At 41.9% G+C, this 13,356-nt stretch overlaps 1 protein-coding gene across 2 annotated transcripts; it reads right to left on the bottom strand.

Annotated features, from left to right (window-relative positions):
• Positions 1-27: 27 nt before the first annotated feature.
• Positions 28-13,295, bottom strand: degs1 (delta(4)-desaturase, sphingolipid 1). Of its 2 annotated transcripts, XM_054750608.2 has the most exons (4): positions 12,982-13,116; positions 12,025-12,080; positions 4,343-5,085; positions 28-899 (listed from the first exon to the last, which is right to left on the bottom strand). In XM_054750608.2, the coding sequence occupies exons 3-4, from the start codon at positions 5,057-5,059 to the stop codon at positions 753-755; spliced, it is 864 nt and encodes a 287-aa protein (XP_054606583.1). In that variant the 5' UTR covers positions 5,060-5,085; positions 12,025-12,080; positions 12,982-13,116; the 3' UTR covers positions 28-752. The 2 variants fall into 2 exon arrangements, with proteins under 2 accessions (XP_054606583.1, XP_015801034.1); XM_015945548.3 differs by lacking the exon at positions 12,025-12,080 and having other exon boundaries at positions 12,982-13,295.
• Between the last annotated feature and the right edge of the window lie 61 nt (positions 13,296-13,356).

The raw sequence follows: 13,356 nt of genomic DNA, 5'->3' as shown, positions 1-13,356 counted from the left end.
ATTTTTATACCATTTGAGTAGCAAATGTTTGGTGTGTTAAACTTTATTTTAAGAGTGGGAGTTCTTGGTTGTGTCTGATAAGTGATTTAATGATCCAACTGTGGAAATGCCTGTGGTCCTGTTACCTTTACTTCCTTCTGAGTTTACAATGGTGAATAAAAGCAGTGAACAAGCCAAACACCAACATGTGCTAACATAGGCAGTAATTTCCAAGCACATTTGTTAAAAGCCATCATTTGTTAAATAAAGACATGTTTCCTCTCAAACAAAATTATAATTTGGTTGTGGAATTTGGGTTACAGCTGACAAAAATAATCTGACATTTCACAAGTTTATCACTATTTAAGCTGAAAGAACAGTAACTCGTGAATGCTACGGATTTCTCTGACGTCCTCCCTGACTTTGTCTAGACCAGGGTGGGGAATCCTGGTCCTTTGAAGGCCTGCAGTAATGGAAGTCCTGCATGTTTTTGTTGTTTCCCTGTTCCAACACACCTGATTTTAATCAGTAGGTGATTAGCAGAATTCAGGTTATACAATCAGAATTGTTGGAGCAGAGAAATAACAAAAACATGCTACTGTATGTACATAGAGATCCAGAGTTCCCTGGTCTAGACTGCTGATCTCTCTGTTATCATTCCACCATCTGAATAATTTTAGTAGCTGAACATTTGCAGAAACTTTCAACTGTTAGAGGGGTAAGCAGGACTGTGGTCGAGTCCAGCAGTGTTGGTACCAGGAGGCTGAACAAAATTACTCTTCTTTAACTTCTCCCTTTAACTTTCTCTTGATGCGGGAGTATGGGCTCAACGTGTCATCCATGATGAAGTCATACAGGACCCTGGACCAGGAGCTGTACTGAGGCAGGTCGTCGTAATATTCTGCTGCTATTTGCTTCACCTAAAAACAAAGAGAAATTGACTGTAAATACAGTGGCTTGTTTCAGACAGATAGGAAAACTAAATATGAGGCCTAAACTACTCACACAGATCTGTGCATATTTGGTGTAGGAACAATTTTACGCATTGTTCGGTATTTAGCATCTTGTACTGCATAGAAATGTTTCCAAATAAAAAATTGCAATACTAAATGTCTTAAGTAATCCATCCATGTTCCTCATCCACAACATTTTTTTACCTATTAGAGAAACAGCTTTATCATATAACTGGAGCTAGAACCTATAAAAGACACCTGTAACTGAAGCTGACATTGTAGCATGGCTGATCTTGTGTTTTTGTGATTTGGAAGGAACTAGGGATGAGCCGGATACTTGTTTCAGACGAGTATCCGGTACGGATAAAGCATTTTTGACGAGTACGAGCATGAAACGAGTAAAACTCGTAAATATCTGTAATCGTGCTGAAGGAAAATCCTCATTGGGTAACTGACTGTCTTCACGCTCTGTGATTGGCCAGTTGAATGGAGCACCCGCCCCTCCCTACACACAAAACTGTTGCTCACGTTTCTTCAGTACTCCCTAGGTTTTCCTCAGCTCGCCTCTTTTTCAGTTGAGTATTTAAAGTTACTTTTTTCGTAACTTACGTGGTGCATTTGACAAGACAGAGCTGACGTGCTGCGTCAGTCACTGCCTCCGCTCCGGTCGGGTTTTTTCTCTCTCTCTCTCACTCGCTCGCACACACACACCTCTTAATCAACATTTTTTTGTTTAACTGTGTGCGGGAAAAATGCCAAGAACATTAAGAAAAAATCAGTTTTAATCAAATTAAAATTAAAAAAATATGTTAAGTTGTGTCTGTTCTAGCATTTCATATCCTAGTTCCTACTGCATGAGTTCAGATGTATTAATTCATGCACTTAAATAATGTTCTGATTTTATTGAAAATTTTATTCTGTAATAGTTCCTTTACTATTGTGATCAAAAATATTTTATCTCAATTCTGCGGCTGCTCTGTAAATAGTTTTCAAATAAATAACACACATATCAACTTCTGATCAAACCATATCAATTTCAGATTTAAAATAATGTATTGTTGTAAACCACACCCACTTCTGGGTTATGCCACGCCCACTCTGAGTACAGATACAGATCATTTAGATGGTTGAACAGATACAGATAGTGGTGTACTCGCTCATCCCTATAGGGAACATCGTCATCAACAAGAAGGTGAACTAAAGTGCTGGACATGCATAAAAGCAAGGGCCCACAAAATATTGATAAAATAACACATTAAAACAGGATAAAATGAAACTAATAATCTAAAAGCATGGCTAACTCTCACATGCTGAAAGAACGCAACAGTATAAAAGTCAGTGAGGGTGCTTGTCTGACCTGATTGGAAGGTCATTCCACAGCTTTGGGGCCAGAACTGAGAAAGTCCTGCCTCCTCTTGTTGAACACATGTGGAACAACTAGTAAGTCTTGCTGTGTTGACCTTAGAGCATGTGATGGGGTGTATATCACGTGAGTAAATAAAAGAGATAGCTAGGAGCACAACCCTGCAGCTACTTGAAAACAAAAACAAGTAACGTCAACCAGACTCTGAAGGAGGCCAATGCAGATGAGCCACAGGCGTGATATGTTCCCGCTTTCTGTTGCCAGACAGAAATCTAGCAGCAGCATTTTGTGTCAGCTGGAGCCGAGCAAGTGCAGGCTTGCTAACTCCTGAGTAGAGGGAGTTACAGTAGTCTAAACGAGAAGTAATAAAAGCATGGACTACAGTCTCCAAGTGAGCCCGAGACACCCGTGGCTTGATTCTGGCTAGGCAGCAAAGATGGAAAAAGCAACAGCGCACCACTCCATTAATGAGTCTCCAGCCTTAGTGACGCATCCAACTTCACACCCAGATCAGTGACTAGCTCCTTCTTAAGGGGAGCAAGCGAAGACAGGCTGACTGCCTGCTTTGCGGCATAACTAGCATTCGGACTAAAACAATGATCTCTGTTTTGCCCTCATTAAAACGTAAGAAGCTGGAAGCCATCCATGCTCTAACCTCCTCCAGACAGTCCAAGAGGGGGCTTAATTTAGCCTGCAAAACCCTGTCTCAAGGGAAAAAAGATTTGGCAATCATCAGTATACAGATGAAAATTGACCTTGTGTTTCTGAAGAAACAAACCAAGGGGCAGTAGATAGAGGGCAAACAGCAAAGGACCCAGAACAGACTCCTGAGGTACCCCTGTATTTGTATAGCGCCTTATTGGGGTTCTACAACCCCCAAGGCACTTCACAACACAATCAGTGATTCACATATTCACACGCTGGTGGGGAAGAGCGACGATGTAGCTACAGCTGCCCTGGGGCACACTGACATATCTGTAGATAAGTGAAAATATGCACATTTGCTGTCACTTTTTCAAAAAATATTGAGTTTGGCCCACGACTGTGTACCAGTTTTTTTTTTCAACCCAGTGTGAATTTGAATTTGGCTCCCCTGCTCCAGGCTGTCTGCTCGCCAGGGCATGAGCTCTGATGCAGAGAACAGATGCACACACACACCGTTCCCATTGGCAGCTCTGGAACGACAGCTCCGTGCTACAGACAGAAGTTTAATCAACAGCATGAAATGAATCGCACATGCGGGAAAACCCCCGCTGGCTCATTATTCTCGCAGATCTGAGGCAGTAGGCGTAATTTCAGCTGGCCAATCAGTCCGTAGTGTCACCTTGGTCCCAGTCTTATCGCTGGGGAGAAGGTCTGAGAAAAAGAGTCGCCTCAGCACCGAAAACGCAAATCTGACCTGTGTGTGAAAACAAATTCCGGTCCCCCCGCACGTAGGTGGGAGAAGGCTACCCTCTCGTACGGGACCCATTTTTGAGTTGAAATATTGCGATGTTTTGCCGAATTTGTATTTTGTCCCACCCTTTCGTCAAGGTAACAAAACTGACAGCTCTTCGCCAAAACATTTCCAAATGAGAAAAAAAAATTCCAAACACAAAATGCATACAATTCCTTAAATTGCCTTTTGAGTATGAAATGTGCTATATGAATAAAGCTGCCCTTTTAATAAAAAGAATGGAACATTCAGTCTGTTACTCTTTTTGTCTTATTTAGTTTTATGTTGAATCGTTTTTATTTCTGACAGGGACCTCTTTTCTTTCCTGACAGTGTTTAAATCAACTGCAATATGTTTGGTTATTTTCTACAAGACAGAGACACTGGCTGCCAAAGTTTTTTTTTTCCTTTCTCTTCAGGAATATAAAAATACAGGGATTTCCTTCATAAGCTTAAGATGTGGTGCGACCAAATAGGATTAATTTAGGGCATTTGTGAATGCAAATGACTGAATGGACAGAAGCACCTGGGTACGCACTTATGGGATTTATCAACAGTCAATTGAGAACCATGAATATGAGTGGCCACTGAAACGGTGATCCAGTGTTCTCACCATGGGTAGCCTTCGTCCTGGGATGCTGGGGAAGTCATGGTGTTCGTTGTGGTAGCCCACATTGAAGGTAAGCAGGTTGAGACAGCCGTAGTAGGAGTAGGTTTCATGGCCCTTCAGGAACATATAGTGTTCAGCGATAAAATGACCAGAGATGGGATGCAAGCCCATTCCCAGCATAGAGCCAGCCAACATGTAAACTACAGGTTTGGCCCCCCAGATCCATAGTAGCACAATGTCAAAGATAACCTGCAGGGCCATATTGGTCACCTCCAGCTGACTAATTGGTTTGGGGTTTATGCAGAGGGGGCGTACAGCATAGAACAATGGCTGCAGAACAATCCAGATGAACTTGCGAACACGTGTGCAGAAGAACCAGCCTTCAAACTCTGTAGGGATGTCAACGTCAACACCGTCTCCACCTAAGTACCGGTGATGGTCAAGGTGATAACGTTTGAAGAAGGCTGAGTAAGGTAAGCCCACAGGCAGGTTGGCAAACATGGCAAAGTAGCGATTCCACGTGGCCTTGTTGTTCCCAAAGGCAGTGTTGTGTGAGATCTCATGAATAGCAAGGGTCATGGAGTGGTTGACACAGCTGCCAAACGCATACGCCCAGAACAAAACCCATTTCCAATCCAAGTCTTTGACCAGGTAGAAGGCCAGGAACTGCACCACCACCATCATGCAGACAATCCACTTCAGCCTCTGGTCTGGACCCATCAGAGACTTGATTTCTGGATATTTAGCTGTGAGATGGAAGAACAGAGACAAGGTTAAACTGGAGGGATGGGGTCAAACCAGTAGTGTAGCACATAATGACACTATTCATTCAGATAGCTGGAAGAATTTTAGTTGTCAGTCAAAATTCAGGAAAGTCCTCAACACAAGCCAGGACATTATAGTTGCTATAGATAAGATAGTTTAGCGATTTTAATGATTTTCTTTTCCCCCCCAAAAGCACCTAGCAACAATGTAGTGACATTTCTGCCAGCTCTCCAAATCTTCCTTTCAAATGTTAGGAAAGAGAATGATCTGCACATGTGCATGCAGCACAGTCACGTTCATCGACTGACCAATCACAAACCTTTCTTGATCCGGCCGACAAATGGGGAGCCTAAGCCTACTTCGGGACCATGGGTCCCCTAATGCCAACAAAAAATGAATGGGAGTCAATGAGCCGATAACTTATTTCTTATCCTGTTTGACATTTGCCATGGATTTAGCATATGAAGTCCATGAATTTCAAAGGCACATTTTGATACCAAGAAAGCACTTATTTTCAAACTATTTTAGGTTTTGTGTGAAAATCACTAGTCAAACTGCGTGCCTCATCAAACCATACAAGACAAGGTCATGCTAGACATTTTTGTTGTCAGTCATTTTGACAAACAGGGTTAAAAAAGAAAAAGGCTGTCGTGAATCATGATCTATTTTCCCCCCATCACTTCCATTTCTAAAATAATGAACATTCAATAACCTAACATTTTATTTTGTAAAAATATTTAGTCCAAATAAACTGACCAGTTTTTGTCAACGTATGAATGTCAGTTGCCACCATGGCGTGGCAAATTGATGGCATTGTTTTGTAAAAACATCTATTGAGCATCTTTAGAAGGAGCTGAAACGTGCATTTTGGAAAAGGTATCCTTCAAACCTGAGACAACTGAAGCAGTTTCCTCATCAGGAGTGGGCCAAAATACCTGCTCAAAGGAGCAGAAGTCTCTGACAGTTACAGGAATCATTTGATTGCAGTGATTGCCTCAAAGGTTGTGCATCAAAATATTAAGTTTAAGTATAAAGTTCTCGACCGGAAAAGGGTGGCTTGCCACCTCCGGGTCGGGGGAGAGGTCCTACCTCAAGTGGAGGAGTTTAAGTATCTCGGGGTCTTGTTCACGAGTGAGGGTAGGAGGGATCGGGAGATCGACAGGCGGATTGGTTCGGCGTCTGCAGTGATGCGGACGCTGAGCCGATCTGTCGTGGGGAAGAGGGAGCTGAGCCAGAAAGCCAGGCTCTCAATTTACCGGTCGATCTACGTCCCAATCCTCACCTATGGTCATGAGCTTTGGGTAATGACCGAAAGAACGAGATCGCGGATACAAGTGGCCGAAATGAGTTTCCTCCGTAGGGTGGCCGGGCTCAGCCTTAGAGATAGGGTGAGGAGCTCGGACATTCGGGAGGGACTCGGAGTAGAACCGCTGCTCCTCCGGATCGAAAGGAGCCAGTTGAGGTGGTTTGGGCATCTGGTCAGGATGCCTCCTGGACGCCTCCCCGGGGAGGTGTTTCGGGCATGTCCTGCCGGCAGAAGGCCCCCGGGTCGACCCAGGACACGTTGGAGAGGTTACATCTCCAATCTGGTCCGGGAACGCCTTGGGGTCCTGCCGGAGGAGCTGGTGGAGGTGGCCGGGGAGAGGACGGCCTGGAGCTCCCTAATTGAGATGCTGCCCCCGCGACCCGGACCCGGATAAGCGGAGGAAGATGAAGACGAAGACGAAGATAACGGCGTTACTAACGGCGTTCTTTTTTAGGTAACGGAATAATCTAATTAATTACTTTTCCCACTGTTGCAACGCCGTTACCGTTACTGGGGACGGAAGGTTGTGCGTTACTATGTGCTCGTCGAACGTTGAGCAACAGTGTGAGGCTTTCTGACCACCACACTTCAGCTGCAGCCAGGGAGAGAGAGATGTCGGTAACGCGCTTACAAACACGATGATGATTGGCCGGGTGGGCGGAGACCCTCAGTGTTCTCACTGTCTCAGTCGCTGCATGCTGTAGACCCAACAGAGCAGTGATGGGAATAACGTCGTTTAAAATAACCACGTTAATAAAAAAAAAATTTCTTTCTGTAACGAGCAAACTAATTAATTACCATCTTCTTTTATCAAAACGTTGTTTCTGTTACTGATAAGGAAATGTGTGCGTTAAGCAGCGCGGTGTGTTGAAGCTGTCATCAGCTGATCAGGAGCTAAAGAGGCAGATGTTTTCATCCAAGCGCATCACGGGCCATGAAGAACGAGGAAGACGTGATGAATATCCACGGCTGCAGACCCGCAGATTCGTTGCTGCAGCAGCAAATCTGCGGGTCTGCAGCCGTGCTTTTCTTAGCGTGGCAGCGGGACGTCCCGAAGGTCCGCTCACCTGTTCACCGCTCAGACGTCCTGATCTTCTACCTTCCTAGATCATCCAGCTGTAACCTGTTTCTGATCATGTCTTTAGTCCCGCTGTAACACTGATGCATCAGTCTCAGACGTCATGGAGCTCAGGTGTTACCTGTGTGTGTTTACCACCCAGCTTCAGCTCTTCTGTGTTTGGGTCTGACCCAAGTTAGTACATTTAAGTCCTCCATCAGATTTGTGCCTCTTCTAGTGTCATTTTAAAGGATTTCATTTATTTATTTAACCGTTACTAGATTAGCAGCAACAGAAATGCTACTAAAAACACATAATTATGTGAAGCTGGAAAAATTAAAATGCTGTGCAAAATTACATTTATTTCTGTAATTTAACTAGACTGAGAGACCATTTAAAGGCTCGGGAACCTTTACAGGTGTTTCTATTTGCAATTTTAAATTTTAGCTTTAGTCTTGTTAAAGAGCAAGTCACCCCCAAATCCACTTCTTTTTTGCTGATAAAACTATATCAGTGAGTTTCTAACCATGCTGTAGACACATGCAGTCAATAATTTGGCACTTTAGTGCATCTTAGTTAAAATTTTAATATTCAGCCTAAAACTGTCATTGTTGCACAGTTGTCAGGTAAAAACTCTGCATTGCATTTAAATTTAATCTGCCATTGCTATAGGCTAAGAAGAACACTATGATGTCAGCTGGTACATTATGAGGTCACAATGTTTTGTGTGTGTGTGTGTGTGTGTGTGTGTGCGTGCGCACGTGTGTGTGTGTGTGTGTGTGTGCGTGCGCACGTGTGTGTGTGTGTGTGTGTGTGTGTGTGTATTTGTTAGCGGCTCCGCCCTTTCAGTCTGCCAGGCAACAGCATTTTTGCATTTTTCAAACAGTAAGTGGGAGTGAAGAAAGACTCTGGCAGGGGGTGACTTGCTCTTTAAATATCACACAGTGACCTTTGAATAGTCTAGATTAGTGTAATGTTCCTGTTAGTAGTTCCTCCTGTTAAGTGCTTATTTATTTAAATTATTCAGGTTTATAAAAACATTTGGACATACATTTTATTATGTTCCAGTCATTAGTCATTTATATTTCACTATTCTAGTAATTCTTGCACTCTTTAATGAAAAAAGTAACTAAGTAGTTATTTTTCTTGGTAATTAATTAGTTACTTTTATAATCTTGTAACTCAAGTTAATAACTGAGTTACTTTTTTGACAAAGTAATCAGTAACTATAACAGTAACTCTCTATCTGACAACGCAGTTGCATCTTTTAAATCAACTGTTCCATCTTTACTGTCCTCAGCATCTCAGAGGAACGTAGCAGAGGGCAATATTTTCAGTTCTAGCCCCTCACAAATTGATGCCTTAGTTCATCATGTTAATTCCTCTTTATGTGTGGCATTAGATGATGTTGCCCCTTTAAAAGAGAATGTAATTAGAGACAGGAAGTTGGCTCCCTGGTTTAATTCTCATTTACGAGCCTTAAAACAAAACTCTAGGAAATTGGAGAGAACATGGCGCTCTACGCACCATGAGGAGGCCTACCTATCCTGGAAAAATAGTCTTGTGCTTTATAAAACTAAGCTTCGACAAACTAGAACTGCTTATTTCTCAGCACTAATTGAGGAGAATAAGCATAATCCTGAATTTCTTTTCAGTACAGTTGCCAAACTTACACAGAATCATAGCTCTGAGCCATCTATTCCCGTAGCCCTCAGCAGCAATGACTTAGTGGGATTTTTTACAAGTAAAATTAATTCTATTAGAAACAAAATCTCTAACATTCTCCCTAATGCGATTTCTTCTTCCTCAGTAAGTGAGGCAGCTTCAGAGGTGACTGTAGAACCTCATCTGTGCTTGAACCGTTTTGATCCAGTTGAGCTTTCAGAGTTATCAAAAATATTAGCTTCATCTAAACCTTCAACTTGCATTTTGGATCCAATCCCAACCAAATTATTTAAAGATGCATTTCCTTTGGTTACTGCCCCCATTCTAGACATAATCAGTCTATCCTTAGTGAATGGATATGTACCACAGGATTTTAAGGTTGCTGTAATCAAACCTTCACTTAAGAAGCCGTCTCTGGATCCAGATGACCCAATGAATTATAGACCAATATCTATCCTTCCATTTTTATCCAAAGTCCTGGAGAAAATAGTGGCCATCCAAGTATGTGAGCATTTAAACACTAATGCTCTGTTTGAGGAATTTCAGTCTGGTTTTAGAGAGTATCACAGCACTGAAAATGCATTAGTGAGAGTTACAAATGATATTCTCATGGCCTCAGATAAGAATCTTGTGTCTGTTCTAGTCTTGTTAGATCTCAGTGCTGCCTTTGACACAGTTGATCACAATGTTCTTTTAGAAAGACTTGAACATGTTGTAGGGATCAAAGGAACAGCGCTAGGCTGGTTTAAATCCTACCTGTCTGACAGATTTCATTTTGTAAATGTACATGACAAATCTTCTTCATACTCCAGGGTTACTTATGGAGTCCCACAGGGTTCAGTGCTTGGACCAATTCTTTTTACTATATATATGCTCCCAATTGGTAAAATCATTAGACAGCATGGGATAAACTTCCACTGTTATGCTGACGATACTCAGTTATATTTATCCATTAACCCTGATGAACCTAATCGGTTGGGTAGATTACAGGCTTGTCTTGAGGACATAAAAAATTGGATGACTCTAAACTTTTTGCTTTTAAATCAAGACAATACGGAAGTTCTCATCTTTGGACCAGAAATCCAGAAAAGGAAATTGCTTAGTCAATCACCTGACCTGAATGGCATTACATTAATCTCCGAGAACAAAGTAAGGAACCTTGGTGTTATCTTTGACCAGGACATGCCATTCAAATCCCAAGTTAAACAGGTTTGTAGGATTTCCTTTTTCCACCTTCGGAATATTGCTAAGATTAGAAGCATCCTTTCCAGGAGTGATGCTGAAAAACTAGTTCATGCATTTATTACATCAAGACTGGATTACTGTAATTCATTACTCTCAGGAAGTCCACAGAATGTAGTTAAAAGTCTTCAGCTTGTCCAAAATGCTGCAGCTAGAGTTCTGATGAGAATTAAAAACAAATATCATATCTCTCCTGTCTTAGCTTCCCTACATTGGCTACCTGTTAAATTCAGAATAGATTTTAAGATCCTTCTTCTCACATATAAAGCTCTTAATAATCAAGCTCCATCATACATCAGTGATCTGATTGTTCCATACGTTCCTAACCGAGCACTTCGCTGAGTCTGTGTCGCGGACATTTTTAAGAGATCGTCTCTGATCTCTGCTGCTGCCAGGTGCCCAGTGGCACCTGTGCAGTGCTGAAAGCACCAAACAGAATATTTTTTTTTGCCCTTAACAGTAGTTTTTGAAAGTAGACAGACAAACAAGAGGCACCTGGCTGCAGCTGGGAAAATGCTCCATGTTCTCATTACTCTGCAAACAGTTGCAAACATGTCTTAAAAGTAACAAAAACACTTAAAATCTTTCTGATAATTTTTCTTAACAATTCTTTCAGTTTATTATATGTTTCTGAGACAAGCGACTGTCTAAACATTGCATGCATTACTATGACTAAGCAGCGAGGTGTGAAGCTGTCATGGGACGATCAGGAGTTAAAGGGGTGGATGTTTAAGCGCATCAGGGGCGACAAGGAATGAGAAAGTTGTGATCAGATTTGCTGACGCAGACGTGAATCTGTGGGTCTGCAGCTGTTGGAAAGGCCAACTGGTGGCGCACTTGTGGACCCACGTTCTCACTCGGGCCGACAACAGTGCAGAGGAGACCACCGAGCAGAGCAGGTAGCGAAGCACATGAGACGGCAAAGCAGAGGAAAGCTTTACGTAGCTAGTTCCCAGGTTAAGTCAGCTTTAAGCCCTTTCCGACTGTAGGAACCTTTTGTAGTTCCAGGCCTGCCAACCTTGTCAAAACTTTTTGAGCGCCACTTGTGCATCGTTTTTTCATAGATTTTTGTAACTCTGTTGCTTTCCACATTGTGATTTCACCATTCACTGGCTGGAAACTGATTATATATACAAAAAATAAATAGCAATACAACAGCCTTTGTTTACCTTCTGCGAACAAGTTTCTGTTCCTCAGAGAAGAGGCAAAGACTGAGACATGTCAGCCACATGTCCAGTATTGTCCTCAGCTCTGAGGATGAAGACAGGCAGAGAGAGGATCTCAGCTGATGGGAGGAGTTGGTCTGGGGGTCTCCCACAGAAAACCTTTAGTGAGCGGATGATCATTTCCCACATTCTAGTGCTTTTAACAGGTTATTTAATTATATTTAAATGATTGTTTTTAATTTAATAACTTAAAAATTGAGTTTTAAAAACTAAACAAATTATAGATGAAATAAGATCAAATAAAAAACATGAAATAACATGTTTGGCTTGGTTCGTTGTTTGAACCCAATGGCCTCATTTCAGAAATGAGGTGGAGCACAAACTAGGCTCTGCTGCTGAAAACACTAAAACCATAAAGAATCCTAAACTTCCAATACAAATGTTGGAGCTTGATTAACAATTTCAGGAGATGCAGTGTGCACACCTGCTTGGTGTGGATGAAAACTCTCCAGTGACCTCCGCTCATAACATACCTGTCACCTGAAACAGTGGAGAAGGAATGGACAAAGCACAGAAGGCAAGTCAGAGTACGAAAAGGTGCAATATGTGCAAAAAAAAAGCACTCCCTGGATATGCAAAGACTGCAACAAGGAGTTTTGTCTGCAGCAGGACAGCAACTGCTTTGCAGAATACCACAGCTCCTAAAAACTACTAAACATTAACAGACAATATCACCTGAAACTGAGACACTGAAAGCTGTACATATAAAAAAATCCATACAAGGTTGTAATACATGTTAAGTTTGATTTCTGCTATTTCAGAATAGTTGTTCAAGTACATTTACATTTTCTAATCATACATTACTGAAGAAAAATCAAATCTGTTTGTAGTTTTTCTTTGTTATTACATGCTATTTTGAGTAATTTAAACAAAATAACTGCAAAATCTTCACAGATATTGAAAGCTAAGCTTGTCGAGAGAAAAATATCACTTTTTTGTGCACAGGACCAGTTCCAGTGTGGACCGGACTAGTTTGACGCAATATGCTGGTCCTGGATAACCCAGTACAGGTTTGAAGAGTGAGTGTTGAAGTTTTTGAGCCAGAGCAGATTAAAGATGGCCGGAGTAGAGAAAAATTGCCCTTTAGCCATTTCCGGAATCGGAAGCTAACTTAACCCACGTCAGAAAAGTAGCTCTTTGGTTTTTAAAGAAATAGTAAGATACTGTTTATTAAAGTTAGTTCAGAAGCAACTACCAGGCCGTCAACAAGTCACCATTAGCGTCAAGTGTCTAAAACTGGCGCAAACTAACAATTGATGGATTGGTTACTGTGTGGTAGTGTCTTTCTTTGGTGCAGAGAAAGACACACTACCACACAGCGATCGGAGGTGAAGAACGTTATAAGCTGCTGATAAAGTTGCTAACGGAGAAGCTAGCTCACCCAGGATCTCCTTCCTCCTGTCGGCGTGTGGCTGATCTGAGTACACCCATTCGTAGTCGTCCCGGCTTGCTCGAATCCCCATGTTACTAATTACTGTCAATAACTCTTTCTTACTCCAATAATTGTAAAAAACAAAAAAGTGTATCGCCGCTCCCGTTAGTCAGAGTTCGTTCTGAGGTACAACCTATGGGTACAACTCACAGTTAGGCCCCGCCCATACCAGGAAAGACTTCCGGGTAAAGCCGCGGTTCAACAATAGGGAGTTTTCGGTCGGCTCATGAGAGCATAAAACATGTTATTTATGTATGGCGAACAGAAATGTCATATAAAAGTTGTATTACTATTAATGACACAGCTCAACATCTGATGAAAAGA

The sequence above is a fragment of the Nothobranchius furzeri genome, chromosome 12, assembly GCF_043380555.1.
Source record: "Nothobranchius furzeri strain GRZ-AD chromosome 12, NfurGRZ-RIMD1, whole genome shotgun sequence".
NCBI classification, from domain to species: Eukaryota; Metazoa; Chordata; class Actinopteri; order Cyprinodontiformes; family Nothobranchiidae; genus Nothobranchius; species Nothobranchius furzeri.
Note: the sequence above shows the minus strand (reverse complement) of the source record. Positions and strands in the feature narration are given on the sequence as shown.